The sequence below is a fragment of the Lemur catta genome, chromosome X (assembly GCF_020740605.2).
Source record: "Lemur catta isolate mLemCat1 chromosome X, mLemCat1.pri, whole genome shotgun sequence".
Taxonomy (NCBI): Eukaryota; Metazoa; Chordata; class Mammalia; order Primates; family Lemuridae; genus Lemur; species Lemur catta.
In genome coordinates, this window is record NC_059155.1 from 32,787,600 (window position 1) to 32,800,646 (window position 13,047).

The following is a 13,047-nucleotide window of genomic DNA, read 5'->3' on the forward strand; positions in this document are numbered from 1 at the left end:
ATCCCTTGTTCCTGCCTGACTGGTCACAACATCCAATGCTTAAGCACTCCATACGGAGAGACAGTATGGTCTACAAGATATTTCATTCACAGAAGTTTTTCAAGACTTAAGGCTTAGTAGGTGGTCTATTTCCAAAAGTGTTCCATATGTGGTTGAGAAGAATGTGTATTCTTCCAAGTGGGTACAAATATATGTGTGTGTGTGCATGTGTGTGTGTGTGTGTGTGTGTGTGTGTATCCATTATATTGAGCTTGTTAATAGTATTGTTCAAATCTTCTGTATCCTTATCCATCTTTTATTCATTTTGCCTATCAATTTCTGAAAAAAAGTCAGTAGATTTCATAATTTCTCCTTACAGCTCTGCCAATTTTTGCTTTATATATTTCAAAAGTACAGTGTTAAATGTATACAAGTTTAGAATTGTTATCCAAAGAATTGAACTTTTAATCATTATTCAGTGATCCTGTTTATACCCAATAATGATTCTGCCTTAAAGTCTATTTTGTCTAGTATCAACATAGCTACATCAGCTGCCTTCTCGTCGTTTGCATAGCTTATCAATCCAATACTTTCTATGTTCTTTGTGTTCCAGTGTTTTTCCTTTGTCTCTCATATAGAGCATATAGCTGGATTCTGTATTTTCATTCATTGTGATTATCTATGTCTTTTAACTCGTGAGTTTAGGCCAGGCGCGGTGGCTCACGCCTGTAATCCTAGCACTCTGGGAGGCCGAGGCCAGAGGATCACTCAAGGTCAGGAGTTCGAGACCAGCCTGAGCAAGAGCGAGACCCTGTCTCTACTAAAAATAGAAAGAAATTATCTGACTAACTAAAAATATATATAGAAAAAATTAGCCAGGCATGGTGATGCATGCCTGTAGTCCCAGCTACTCGGGAGGCTGAGGCAGAAGGATTGCTTAAGCCCAGGAGTTTGAGGTTGCTATGAGCTAGGCTGACGCCCCGGCACTCACTCTAGCCCAGGCAACAGAGCGAGACTTTGTCTCAAAAAATAAAAAAAAAAAAAAACTGGTGAGTTTAGTGAACTCCTATTTATTGTAATAACTGAGGAATTGGCTGCCATGATCAAAGGGCCTTTTTAAAGTATTTCTGGGTTGTCTTGCTGCAACTTGGTCACCCTAGTCAATTTCTAAACACTCTTTGCTTGCATTCACTCTCCTGTAAAAAGTTAGCAAAAGCCCAAGGATCTCCAGGAGTGAACTGGAGTTAATACTTTACTGAAGGTTTGTCATTATTAGTATAGTTAGGGGAGAAAGTCATTTAATGCAAGGAATGTGCACACAGGCCAAATTCATTTGATGTAAATCAATACACTGCACATTTCAATTGTTCTGTATTCCTACAGAAAACTGCACGGAAGTGATTCATTAGGACTAAACTCTTCACAAGAAACAGACCAATTCTCTCAGGCTCACTAGGGCATCTCCACTAGTAAAATTTAAAAAGCAATCAAACTGAATAAGAAGTCCTCTTTGCAGACATTTACATCGGGGAAGAACACGATTCTTGACAATTCAGAGTAAATGAAGTGCAAATTATTCTCTTATAATATAACCCAAAATTGAAGCTTAAATTTGACTGAAAAAGAGCCCATAGTTTAATCACAAAAATATATTTATTGGTAATTCCCATGAGCTCATATTTGATACATTTATATTATAGGATAACAAGTTCAAAACTATTGCTAAGTTATAAATATGGAATTTATGCAGAATTTGCATGTATTGAATTTTATTTTGAATCTACATGTGTGCCTATATTTGAATATTTATAATATTCCAAAAAAAGCACAGTGGAATGTGCAAGACAGATTTATTTAGTGTAATGCTCTGAAATGTGTCAAAGTCTTCAACACTGTTCTTAGAGGCAAAATGGCAGAAATAACAAATGGGATGCCATAAGATCAACTGAATATCTGCAAAGTTCAATACCTAGTAAAACGAGAAAAGCTCTTTTGCCAATAAATATTTTACTAAAGTTTAGACAAATATTTCTCTAAGCTTACAATGACATTGTTTAGATGACATATACCATCAAGTGGATTATTCATTATCCTTTAATAGAAAGGTAGAAATTCCCATTCCTACCTTCCTTTCTAAAGTCAATTACTAAATATCTCATTTTATGTGTCTTGGAATGTCAATATTAGCTTTTCAACTGTGAAGGATGTTCTTTACACCATCAAAATAACTTATGCCTAGGATGTAGTTTTAGCGGAGTTTCAACAATAAGATTATGCATCTCACCATATGTATATACAGTAGCCCCCCCAGATATCCAGAATTGTTGGGGAATGAACTTTGTAAGCAACTTAGTTTATGGTTAACTGGGGGTAATGCTCTTATGCAGTGAAACTGCCCTAGGGAGAGGCTGTCCAGCAAAGGGAACTCACCCCTTCTTTCCTGGATGAGATCACTACATGCACTAACTGATCTAAGCTTTCAGTTATGGATGTTTAGAACTGTAGCCCTTTACCGACCCCAAGACTTTACTCTTCCACCCAGACCATCAGCCCTGGTATAAACTCACTAGGAAGGAGGCTCATGAAGATCCAAAGTCCAGACTATTTTGGGTGCTTCTGGCTAAGGAGAATAAGCCTTATATTTCCAACTATGTACCACTATTAACTTGCTTTTCCACATAATTTATAAGTGAAAAGTTACAATTTATAACTGAAGAAAAAACAATAGCAATTCGCCCAAATATCTCTATACTGTACTGGTATAAGAGTTCCATGTATTGTGTGGGAATATGGTAACAGCCAATTATCAGAAAAATCAGCAGCCGATACCTGACTTACCATGTCTGTCTTTCAGTCTGATGGTTTATTTGGGCTGAGGCTGCTTCGCTCATTAAGGGCTCCCAGGATATCAAGAGGCTAATGAAATATCCAGCCATAGTCTTCAGGAAGCAAAAAGTAAACATCAGGCAGGGCGCGGTGGCTCACGCCTGTAATCCTAGCACTCTGGGAGGCCAAGGCCGGAGGATCGCTCAAGATCAGGAGTTCAAGACCAGCCTGAGCAAGAGCGAGACCCCCGTCTCTACTAAAAATAGAAAGAAATTATCTGGCCAACTAAAAATATATATAGAAAAAATTAGCTGGGCATGGTGGCACATGCCTGTAGTCCCAGCTACTCGGGAGGCTGAGGCAGTAGGATCGCTTGAGCCCAGGAGTTTGAGGTTGCTGTGAGCTAGGCTGATGCCACGGTACTCTAGCCTGGGCAACAGAGTGAGACTCTGTCTCAAAAAAAAAAAAAAGAAAGTAAACATAAGTGTAATTTATCACAGCTATAGTAAAACATTATTTTAAAAAATTGTTAATGCTTACTTTTATTATAAAAGTAATGCATACTCATAAAGGAAATTCAAAACCTTTAGAAAAGCAGAATAAGAAATCACTAATAAATATATTGATATCCTGGTATTTTTTCTTCCCCTCTGTCTTTTATGCTTACATTTGGGAGGGGTGGGATGATTTCTTTCTCCCACTCTCTTTGTACTTTAACATAGCTGTAGTAATACTGGGTCCATAATTTTCTATCTCTTTTAACATTAAATCACCAGCAATTTTCAAAACTTTATAAAAGGACACTTAAATGGTTTTGTAATAATCCTTCAAGTGGTTGTACAAGACTTCTCAAATCATTCTCCTCTATGTGGATGTTCAGATTGGTTCCAATTTGTTGCATTTATAATAACATCAGTTAGCCTCCTAGTGTACGTTCTCATAGCATCCTTTACTTTTCCCCCATGGCACTTCTTACAATTTTAAGTAACTAATAACTTGTTTCACATCTATGTTTCCCACTCCACAAAGACAAGGGCCACATCTGCCTGGTTCTTCATGGTGCCCCCAACACATGGCACATGACAGCAGATACTCAATAAATATTTGTTGAATAAATAAATGAATAAATGAACGAGTGAATGAATGTAAAGCATGTATAAGATTATGTTTTTCAGCAAAATTCCACAAAACAAATTATGAGTCAAAGAAATAAATATTTTTAATGTTTTGTGTTATTTTATCTAATTTCTTTCTAAAAGGATCATTCAAATTTACATTCCCACCAACAATGTATGAGACTTACGGTATTTACCACACCCTTGTCAGTACTGGCTACTAACATTTTTTGTTTAGTGGTGATGTATGTTAATCTTTGTCTTGTTTTGTTTTTTTTTAATCAGGATTAACTAGAGAGGCAAAGAAGGTACCCTATGTGTAAATGTTTAAATTTGTATTTCTTTAGTACCAGTGAGATGAAACAGTTTTTCTATGTCTGCAAACTAGTTGTGGGTTCCATGTTGTAAACTGGTCATGTGTTTTGTTTCTCTAATCAATTCACAGGAGTTTTTTGTAGAGCAAAGATTTCAGCTTTTTGTCTGTTGTAATTGTGCATATTTTCACCAGTTTGGCATATGCCTTATCATTCTGGCTTTTTTTTTGACAGATGACCATTTCTCATTTTCATGTAATCATAACTGTCAATCTTTTCTTTATTCAAAATCCTTTTCCTTCTCATATGTGAATTATAGCTATTATTTAAATAATAATGCCAATTATGAATTTAGATTAACTGAGTTCACGGATTCCCATATATACTGTACAGCTAAGCCCTAACCTCCCCCAGAGCCCCAGTTCTCACCTCATTATAAGCCCTGTACACTAGAAGTCTAGGCAACAGGGACCAGTCATGACTCTTTAATAGCCTCCCAGATCAAACTAGACCCCTGCTCAACAGCTGCATTTTGGTCAATGGTACCACCTCCACTCCAGACTAGAAATCAAGGAGGTAGCTTTAACTATACTCCAGTCTTCATTTACTTCTGACATTTTTTTATATTCTTTCCATGCAGGAGCTTCTTATCCTCACTGGGGTTCAACCTCCTCATTGCCACTCCGGGTCCTCACCCCACCCACCTCCCTAACCGTTATTTCCCCAAGCATGAACCTTCTCATTTCTGGCCAGACCTGGCTAGGTGAGGCTGCTGGACCTCACAATGCCATGAGGATGCCACGCCCATCCACAATGCTCCCTTTCTTCTAAATACAACCCACCTATTATTCCCAGAGGCCTTTTCAAAGGGTCTCTCCTTTTTCTGTCCTGTTCCTCACACTGTAGAAAGGAAAGGACCTTAGAAAACATCTCGTTTAAATCTCCCATTTTACAGAGGATACGCTGAGGCCAAGGGAGGGGAAACACCTTGCCCCAAATCCAGAGTTCCCCCAGGACCACCTGTCTACACTACACATTTCTGCACTTCACATCCTAATCTTTATGGACTTGAGGCTGAAGATGGTGTGCTTGGCTTTTCGGGCTTTGTCTTGGTTCTAATCTCCCCGACTGCTAGCATCGTGCTGGGGACATAATAGTTACTCCACCAGGTTTGCTGATTAGACCTAAACTACAATGTAATAGATGTACTTTTCTCTATTTTTAAATATATTCTGGTAAATGTATGACATTTAAAAGACGTTATTAATTTTCAAATTGTTTTCAAACAAAATCCATCCTTTTAATTAAATATCTGAAGTACCAAATTATCCTGTTCTACTGAAAGCTCTGTGAAAGCAAGAATGATGTGTCTTTCCTGGAATATAATGGGCAGTTTCACAAAATTTTGTTTAAAGAATGACAGAAAAAAAGGGATGACTATTCTTTTAATGTCATTTCATACTACCTCAGTTGACGACTGATATTTATAAAAGAGAGGCTCTAGCATTTTAATTGCCAAGTAACAGCACTAATCTAAAAATTATTATTAAGAGAGGATTCTGCGTAGCCTTTCGTACTACCTGAGAACTTACGAGCTTTGTCAGGACTCTAACAACAGGTTTGCCATCATGCAAAGATGCTAACTAATACTGTTGCTGTTCTACAGATGTTATCATAGTAGATTTGTCCCCCTCTTCTATGAAACAGGGGGGATGGTACAACAGTTCTTATCAAAGATGGCTGAAGGGCCGGGCACGGTGGCTCAGGCCTGTAATCCTAGCACTTGGGAGGCCGAGGCGGGTGGATCGCTCGAGGTCAGGAGTTCGAGACCAGCCTGAGCAAGAGCAAGACCCCATCTCTACTAAAAATAGAAAGAAATTATCTGGACAGCTAAAAATATATATAGAAAAAAATTAGCCGGTCGGGAGGCTGAGGCAGTAGGATCGCTTGAGCCCAGGAGTTTGAGGTTGCTGTGAGCTAGGCTGATGCCACAGCACTCACTCTAGGCGGGGCAACAGAGTGAGACTCTGTCTCAAAAAAAAAAAAAAGATGGCTGAAGAAATGCATCCTCAGAGCTGAAAGCCCGATAGCCTACAGCCTGATGAACCACACGGCCAGCGCTGCTTTACTTGCTGCCTCATCCCATACCATGAGCCTGTCGTGTCATCTTGCCTTACTGCAAAATCAAGAAAGAAAAGGAGTGGGAGTGTGGGCATGTGAGGCATGATCAGGCACATGCACTCTGTAGTTCTAAGCTCTTTCAAAATAGAGCCACCTTTTAAAAAGAAATGGAAAGAAAAGAAAGCTTTTACCACATTAAACAACAACAACAACAAGAATGACCAAAAAAAAAAAGCTTTCTCCATCTAAACAAATACCTTTTAGTCCTTTCCTGTCAGTGATATCCTATTGGATTTTACATGACAATGAATTACTCTGCCGGATGACTGCTGAAAAATTTAGAGATGCTAAAAGTCTAGAATGCAACATGAAGATGATCCGATTATTTGACTTGTATAGCCATAGATCCTGACCCCCCCCCATTCCATGTGTGCCAGCCAGCACAGTACCTAGAGAAGAACGGGGGCTAGTGCAGTTTCTTTGGGCCCAATTCTGAATTCCTCCCACAGAACAAATGGCACAATAGAGTTGGCTACAAACAGAGGGAATTTGTCCTGAGAAAAGCCTGCAGAATTTGGGACTTTAAACAGCTGGTGAACAACAATGTTTTGATACATTTTCAAAAATGGTCTCAGAAATTCTAAAATGAGCAGGACCCTGCTCTGACCCCAAACAACATATTGGCAGACAGATGGATGAAATGCAATTCCTAATATTTTTAAAGAAATATTATTTTTAATAAACAACTTGAGCCCTTTGCCAGCCAAGAGCGTGCTCTCTCTCTCTTTGTCCTCTCCAGGCAGCATGATCACAGTGGTTTCTATTCAGCAGCTATATATCACCCAAGCACTTTACCATCGGCAGAGGCAGGGAAGCATCTCAAATGTAGCACTACGAGCAGGATTCAGGGTCTTGGCTTACAGCCACGACAGCCTCTTATGCCCCCTCTAATGTGGATGAATGGCTGTGAGTCAGGAGGTGGTTCCTGTCCCAGCCGAGGGTGCCTACTGATGCTTATCCAGCCTTTGCAGGGATCCCCAACATGGCAATGACAGACCCCTCTTCAATCTAGCCACAAGATTCGCTCCTGGTGAGCATAATGCCCCAGGGATGTAGAAATCTGTTCTTTTCCCAATGGGTGTGGTAACCCTGGCCCAACCTCTCATCCAGACTCACATGTGTAAAATTGCTGATGATGGTGACGATGTGGGTGATAACAACATCAGCTAACATTTATTAACTATTCACTCTGTGGTAATTACTAATGTGAAATATCTCACTGTGTTTTTGCAAAAACCCTTGTTCATCAAGGTGCAGTCAATAGAGTAAAGGTTGTGGAGCCAGACAGAATTAGAGTCAGATTCCTGCTCTGCCACTAAAGAGCTCAATGACCTTGGGGAAGTCCTTCAGCCTCTTTGCTCTTCATGCTCATCTGATAAATGGGGATACTTTCGTCCACTCTGTCTTCCTGCCAAAGACAGTGCAAGTTTACAGGGAAATGCCAGAGATAAGGGAATGAAAGATCATCATAAACTGAACACACTCTCCACACAGGCTCTGATCCAAGGTCACACAGCTGGCTCATGGCTGGCCTAGAACTAAGGCCCAGGTGTCTGAACTCCCAGGCTAGACAGACGGGGCTGCTCTTCCCCTCAATTCAGCAGAGGACGGAGACTGACCAGCTAGCATAGAGAGACTACTCTAACAAAGGGACTCCTGAAAGCAGCTATCTTCATCTCCAGACAACAGCTCCTTACCCTCACAAATCACGGCCAGTGCAGCTCCCTTTGCCTGTAAATTTTCACCTCCCACACTCACATACACACTCACAAACGCGCACTGTCTCACTCTCACACACACACATGCACACCTTAGCTCTTACAGATCATCAGAACTCACAGAACTGGTCCTGCAAGCAGGGATCTGTCAACATTCAGGGAAATTCTGGAACCCTCAGGCTATCACTATTCTTCAAGATGAGTATTTCTGCAGGAGGGCAGGGAGGAATGAACTAAAAAAAGGTGCCCTTGAGGTGACAATGTGTTTCTTAGCTAATTTTATTTCATTTGTGTAAATATTGTAAAATCCAATAACTCTGACTTTTTAAAACGTGGTTGATTAGACTAGATGGCTCTGTGGTCTCACCCTTTTAAGACCAAGAAAAGAAAATTCCATTTCATTTCAAATCATATTGCTTCAATTGGGGACAATCCAAGAGGCTTTGAGGGGGTCCTGGTTATCTTATGGAGAATGTCTGAAGGAACCTGCCAGAGGCTACCAAATAGATAATCTAGACCACATTAGTAATGTGTTTATAGATGTCACACCCTGACCTACATGTTCAAAAGAATTGGTGTAGACATACATGCCCTGTGGAAATCCAGGCAAGGCTATGACTTCCACGGTGACCAAGACCTTGTTTTCATTTCTTTGCCACAGCTGTGGCTGTGGAATTCTACTTTTGCCCTAAAGATGTTTTTTAGTATTTCCACCATCACTACACCTACAAGCTCTGTCAGCATGAGAAATTATTTTCAATATTGCCAAATTGTTTGGGAGCTTCTTAAACACCAGAATCTTGTTGTGACAATGACTTACACAATTCTTGTAACAGATTGAGGCAGCCACCTTCCTGGGGCTAACTAAGGCTTTCTTGGGATGAAAAAAAGAAATCTGTTAGTGCTGGAAAGGAACTCAAAGTTCAACAGATTCATCTAGAATTCCAGCATTTGACAGGGGACACTGTAAACCGAGGGAAGGGAAGGTGAGGAAGGGAGGCGGGGGTGATGTTTCCTCTAAATCTTACTGGCGACCAGAAAGTCAGAGGGCCACAGAGTTCCATTTGCTTAAAGCACCCCTGGTCCAGGACACTGAATGCCCCCACCCATGGGGGGTCCAGGCAGGCAGCCAGCCACTGCAGCAGCAGCAGCCTAGAGTGCCCCTGTAGTCACCCAAATGGGGAGGCAGGGAGCATGGCCATGTCCTTGCCCAACCAAAGACACCAGTCCAGAGGCCCCCTGGCAACTCAATTCACCTTCTCTACTCCCTGGACTCCCTGTCCAAGTCCAGATTTGTTTTGGGGAAACTGGTGAAACAGTAGCCCTGGCTGGGGCAACTGCACCCCAATGCACCCCCACCACCCCCTTAAAGCACTCCATGACCTCCAGCAACCGGACATTGCGGCTGGAGGGAGGAAAATGCTCCAGCTTCTGGCTACAGACTATTCATAAATCAGCCTTTTCTGTATCAGCCGCAGGCTCCCAGAAACTGGGCTGGCGGCGCCCCACGCTGGGGCTCAGGTTCTTTTAGTATATCAGGGAAAGCTCTTCATAGCGGAAGGGGAGTGAGGGGGGATCGGAGGGGGGCCGGAGAGGGGTCCTGGGCAGCGTCCCAGCCCGCCCCTCAATCCGGCCTCCGGGGTGCCCCTCGCACTCCCAAAGCACCGCGGATGCCTCACGTGCAGCCAAGTAGTGAAAGGCGTGAGCCTGGGAGCCACAAGCTCTCCCTGGGTGTCTGAAAACAGCGGCAGAGGGACACCCACTCGCCCAGGGAGAGCGCAGCTAGAGGGGGTAAAAGGAGGAGAGAGGCAATCAAAGTCAGGCAGGAAGAGAGAAACAGAAAGGGTAAGAGAGAAAGAGTCAGAAGGAAAGCCTGAGAGGGAAACGGAAGGAGAAGGAAACAGAGAGCAACCAGGAGCAGATTTGGAGCACAAGAGGGAAAGAGAGAGAAAAAGGTAAATAAAAGAAGCTAAAAAAAAAAAGAAAAGAAGAGAAAAAAAGGAGGAAGAAAATGCAGGCGCAGAAAGGAGGAAGAGAGCGTGTAAAGGAAGCTTCGGAACTAGAGTGCGGACGAGAGGAGAGAAGGGACCGGGGGACGCTGCGCGCAGAGCGCGGTTCTTTAGGGCTCTCCAGGGCGGAGTCTGAGTGCGGTGCCCTGTCCCGCTGCGGCCAGTGGGGCGCTCGTTCGGCCTGACAGGCCGCTTCCCACTCACACACTCCCAACCACCGCGCAGGTCAACCTGCAGACAGACAGACTGGCCGTCCCGGGCCAGGGCAGAAGGGATTCCTGAGGTGGCCACAGCGCGGCGAACGTGCGCTCCCGGGAACCCAGCGCCTGCCCAACCAGGGCGCAAAGGCCGGGACGCCAAGGTGCGCGCGGGGTCCCCAGCAACCGCCGACCGCGCCTCCTGGCCCCCAGCCCGCCTAGGCCCCGGTCCGGCGCCTCAGGGCCCCGCTTGGCCGCGGGCGCGCACTCACCTGGACGGTCTCAGCCTGGCGTCGCGCTTGCCGTCCACCACAGAGGGCACGCAGCTGGTGAGCTCGGTCCAGTCGGCGTGCAGCCCGCAGCTCCAGCCGGTGGAGAACCTGGAGAAGAGCCAGGTCTCCCGCTTACCCGGCCGGTGGCAAGTGCATTTCTTCTGACCCACGCGGCACTCGCACGGCTGCTCCAGCTGGATGTTGCGCACCAGGTGGCGACCGAAAGTGGTGCCCCCGGTCTTCTGAATGTGCAGGAACACTATCAGGTCATCGCCCTTGATGTCGAAGTCTACCTTGCGCAGGAGGTCGCCACGGGTGAAATTGTAGCGGGGCATGAACCTGACGGAGCTCTCATCCTCCGAGCGGTACGGGTCCGGCACCGGGGAGCTGAACGCCTGCAGGCGGAGGAGCTGGCATTCTGTGCCGGGGCACACGTACTGGAGGACGATCACGGCAAATAGGAAGAGCATCACCAAAGCCAGCAGCAGCTTGTTGGATTTCTCATCCATGTTCCCGACGCTGGGGGAAACCCGAGCTCGTTACGTCAATCCCGCGGCTCAGCCCGTGCTCACCGTGCCCCCGCACCGCCCCCTCCCCCTGGAGCCGCCGTTGCGCCCCTTTCCCCCTCCTCTCGGCACCGAGTACTCCACCGCGGCGGCAACAGCGGCGCCCTTCCCCGCTTCCTTTCTTCCCGGCAGGCTCAGCGCTGTGGCTTCTGCCGCACACACACCCCCACCCCGACTCCTTCCCGCTGGCCGCCTGCCCCCTCCCCCCGCCGGAGCTTGCCGGAGCTCCCCATGGCCCCTTCGCGGGCTTTCGTACCCGCGGGACCCCTCCTGGCCCCGTCGCCCCACTCCTCTACTCGCGCCCCCGGTCCGGGCCCCCGTTCGTCTCGCTCCACTCCCGGTGGTTCCCGTCCCCATCCCGCTTCGACCACCGGACTCTCCCCGGCTCTTCTGCCCCGTTCCCTTTTGGTGCGCACGCCACTGCCGGCTCGACTCGCGGGCTCTCTCCCCACGGCCCCCGAAGCCCTGCTCTTGCCCGCGCCCGGTTGCCCACCCGGGAGGCCGTCTCGAGTGAGCTCCGAGCCGGGCGTTCAGAGTTCCCCAGGGGAAAGGAGCCCGCCGGCAGCCCCACTTGCAAGCGGAGACGCTGTGCTGCTGGTGCCCGCGGAACGGCGGCGAGAAAGCCGCAGCGTGGCCAAATGCGCGCCGCGCCCCTCGGGAGCCCCCGAGCCCCCGAGCCCAGCCACCACTGGCTAGCTGGAACTTTGCGCCCTTCCCTCCCCTCGAGGCTACCTTCCTTTCCCGCACTGCCCCTGCCCACCCTAGCCAGGGAGCGCGATCCCCGCTTTCGCCTAGAACGTACCTGGCCAGGGGACCGAAAATCTTGGAGAAGATCGCACTGAGCACGTGCTTCAGCGAGTGGCCCAGGGCGGCCAGGCCCCGAGTGAGCAGGGCCCGGCAGAGGGAGCCCAGGTCCCAGCGTCGCCTAAGGTCGTGCATCCGCCTGCGGCGGCCTCGGGACAGCAGCGCGAAGAGCGGGGCGCACTCAGCTCCCGTCAGGGAGGAAGACGCCTTTAGGGGCTCGTCCAGAAGCGGCCGGGAGTTGAATCCGTGAGACACACCCCTAGGAGGACCCGCGCGGACTGAGGCGGCGACCGACCCGGGCCGGCTCTCTGCCAATTCGGCCTCTACTCTGGAATGCCGGCGGGGACAGGTGGTGCGGGCGGGCGCTCTTCGCTCCGGTTGCAGCGGCTGCCCGAGCGCCCGGACTGCACACGCAGGCAGTGCCATTCCCCCCTTCAGGCAACTAAGGGTACTAAGGATCAGGAGCGAGCTTGGAGCTTGAATTTATATAATAATGCCTCACGCCCAAGAGCTCCAGCCACTTCACAAGCGGAGGACTTGGGTTTTCTCCTGTCTTAAAAAACGGAGGTCACTCCAGTGAGCGCATCGCTCCACTTTGGCTCGTTATTTCAACCTCCCCTAAAATAGCAAAGGCGCAAATTGGACCTTTTCCCTCTCTCTTTGCCAATTTCCATTCGCCAACGGAAGCGGGGGCATTTTCTGAAAAGGTAAGTCAGCATGAAAAAAAAAAAAAAGCATGACCAAAAAGCATTACAGAATGGGAATCTGAGCGTTTTCAGAGCATAGACTAGTTGCTCCTCCTCTCTTCTTGCTGAATCCCCCACACCAAGCTCTGTGCCTGCAGGAAGGCTTCCCTCATATCAGGTTTATGGAATGGATGGATACATGACTAAACACTGCATCAGAGTGAGACCATCTAATCCAAGGTGATGTGACACAGGAGGAAACTGAGGCCCAGAGAGGGGTAGGGTTGTGCCCAAAGTCACACAGCAGAGCTCAAGGGTTTGGACCCAGGGAACCAAGCACCGTCCACCAATTCCCTGATACTAACACCACTTCCTCTAAT

At 46.7% G+C, this 13,047-nt stretch overlaps 1 protein-coding gene across 1 annotated transcript; it reads right to left on the bottom strand.

Annotated features, from left to right (window-relative positions):
* Nucleotides 1-7,739: 7,739 nt before the first annotated feature.
* On the bottom strand, nucleotides 7,740-12,434 carry LOC123628193 (heparan-sulfate 6-O-sulfotransferase 2-like). The gene is made up of 4 exons (XM_045537835.1): nucleotides 11,980-12,434; nucleotides 10,612-11,130; nucleotides 9,813-9,915; nucleotides 7,740-7,823 (listed from the first exon to the last, which is right to left on the bottom strand). Exons 1-4 carry the CDS (start codon nucleotides 12,405-12,407, stop codon nucleotides 7,740-7,742), a joined length of 1,134 nt encoding a protein of 377 aa, XP_045393791.1. The 5' UTR covers nucleotides 12,408-12,434.
* Nucleotides 12,435-13,047: the final 613 nt, after the last annotated feature.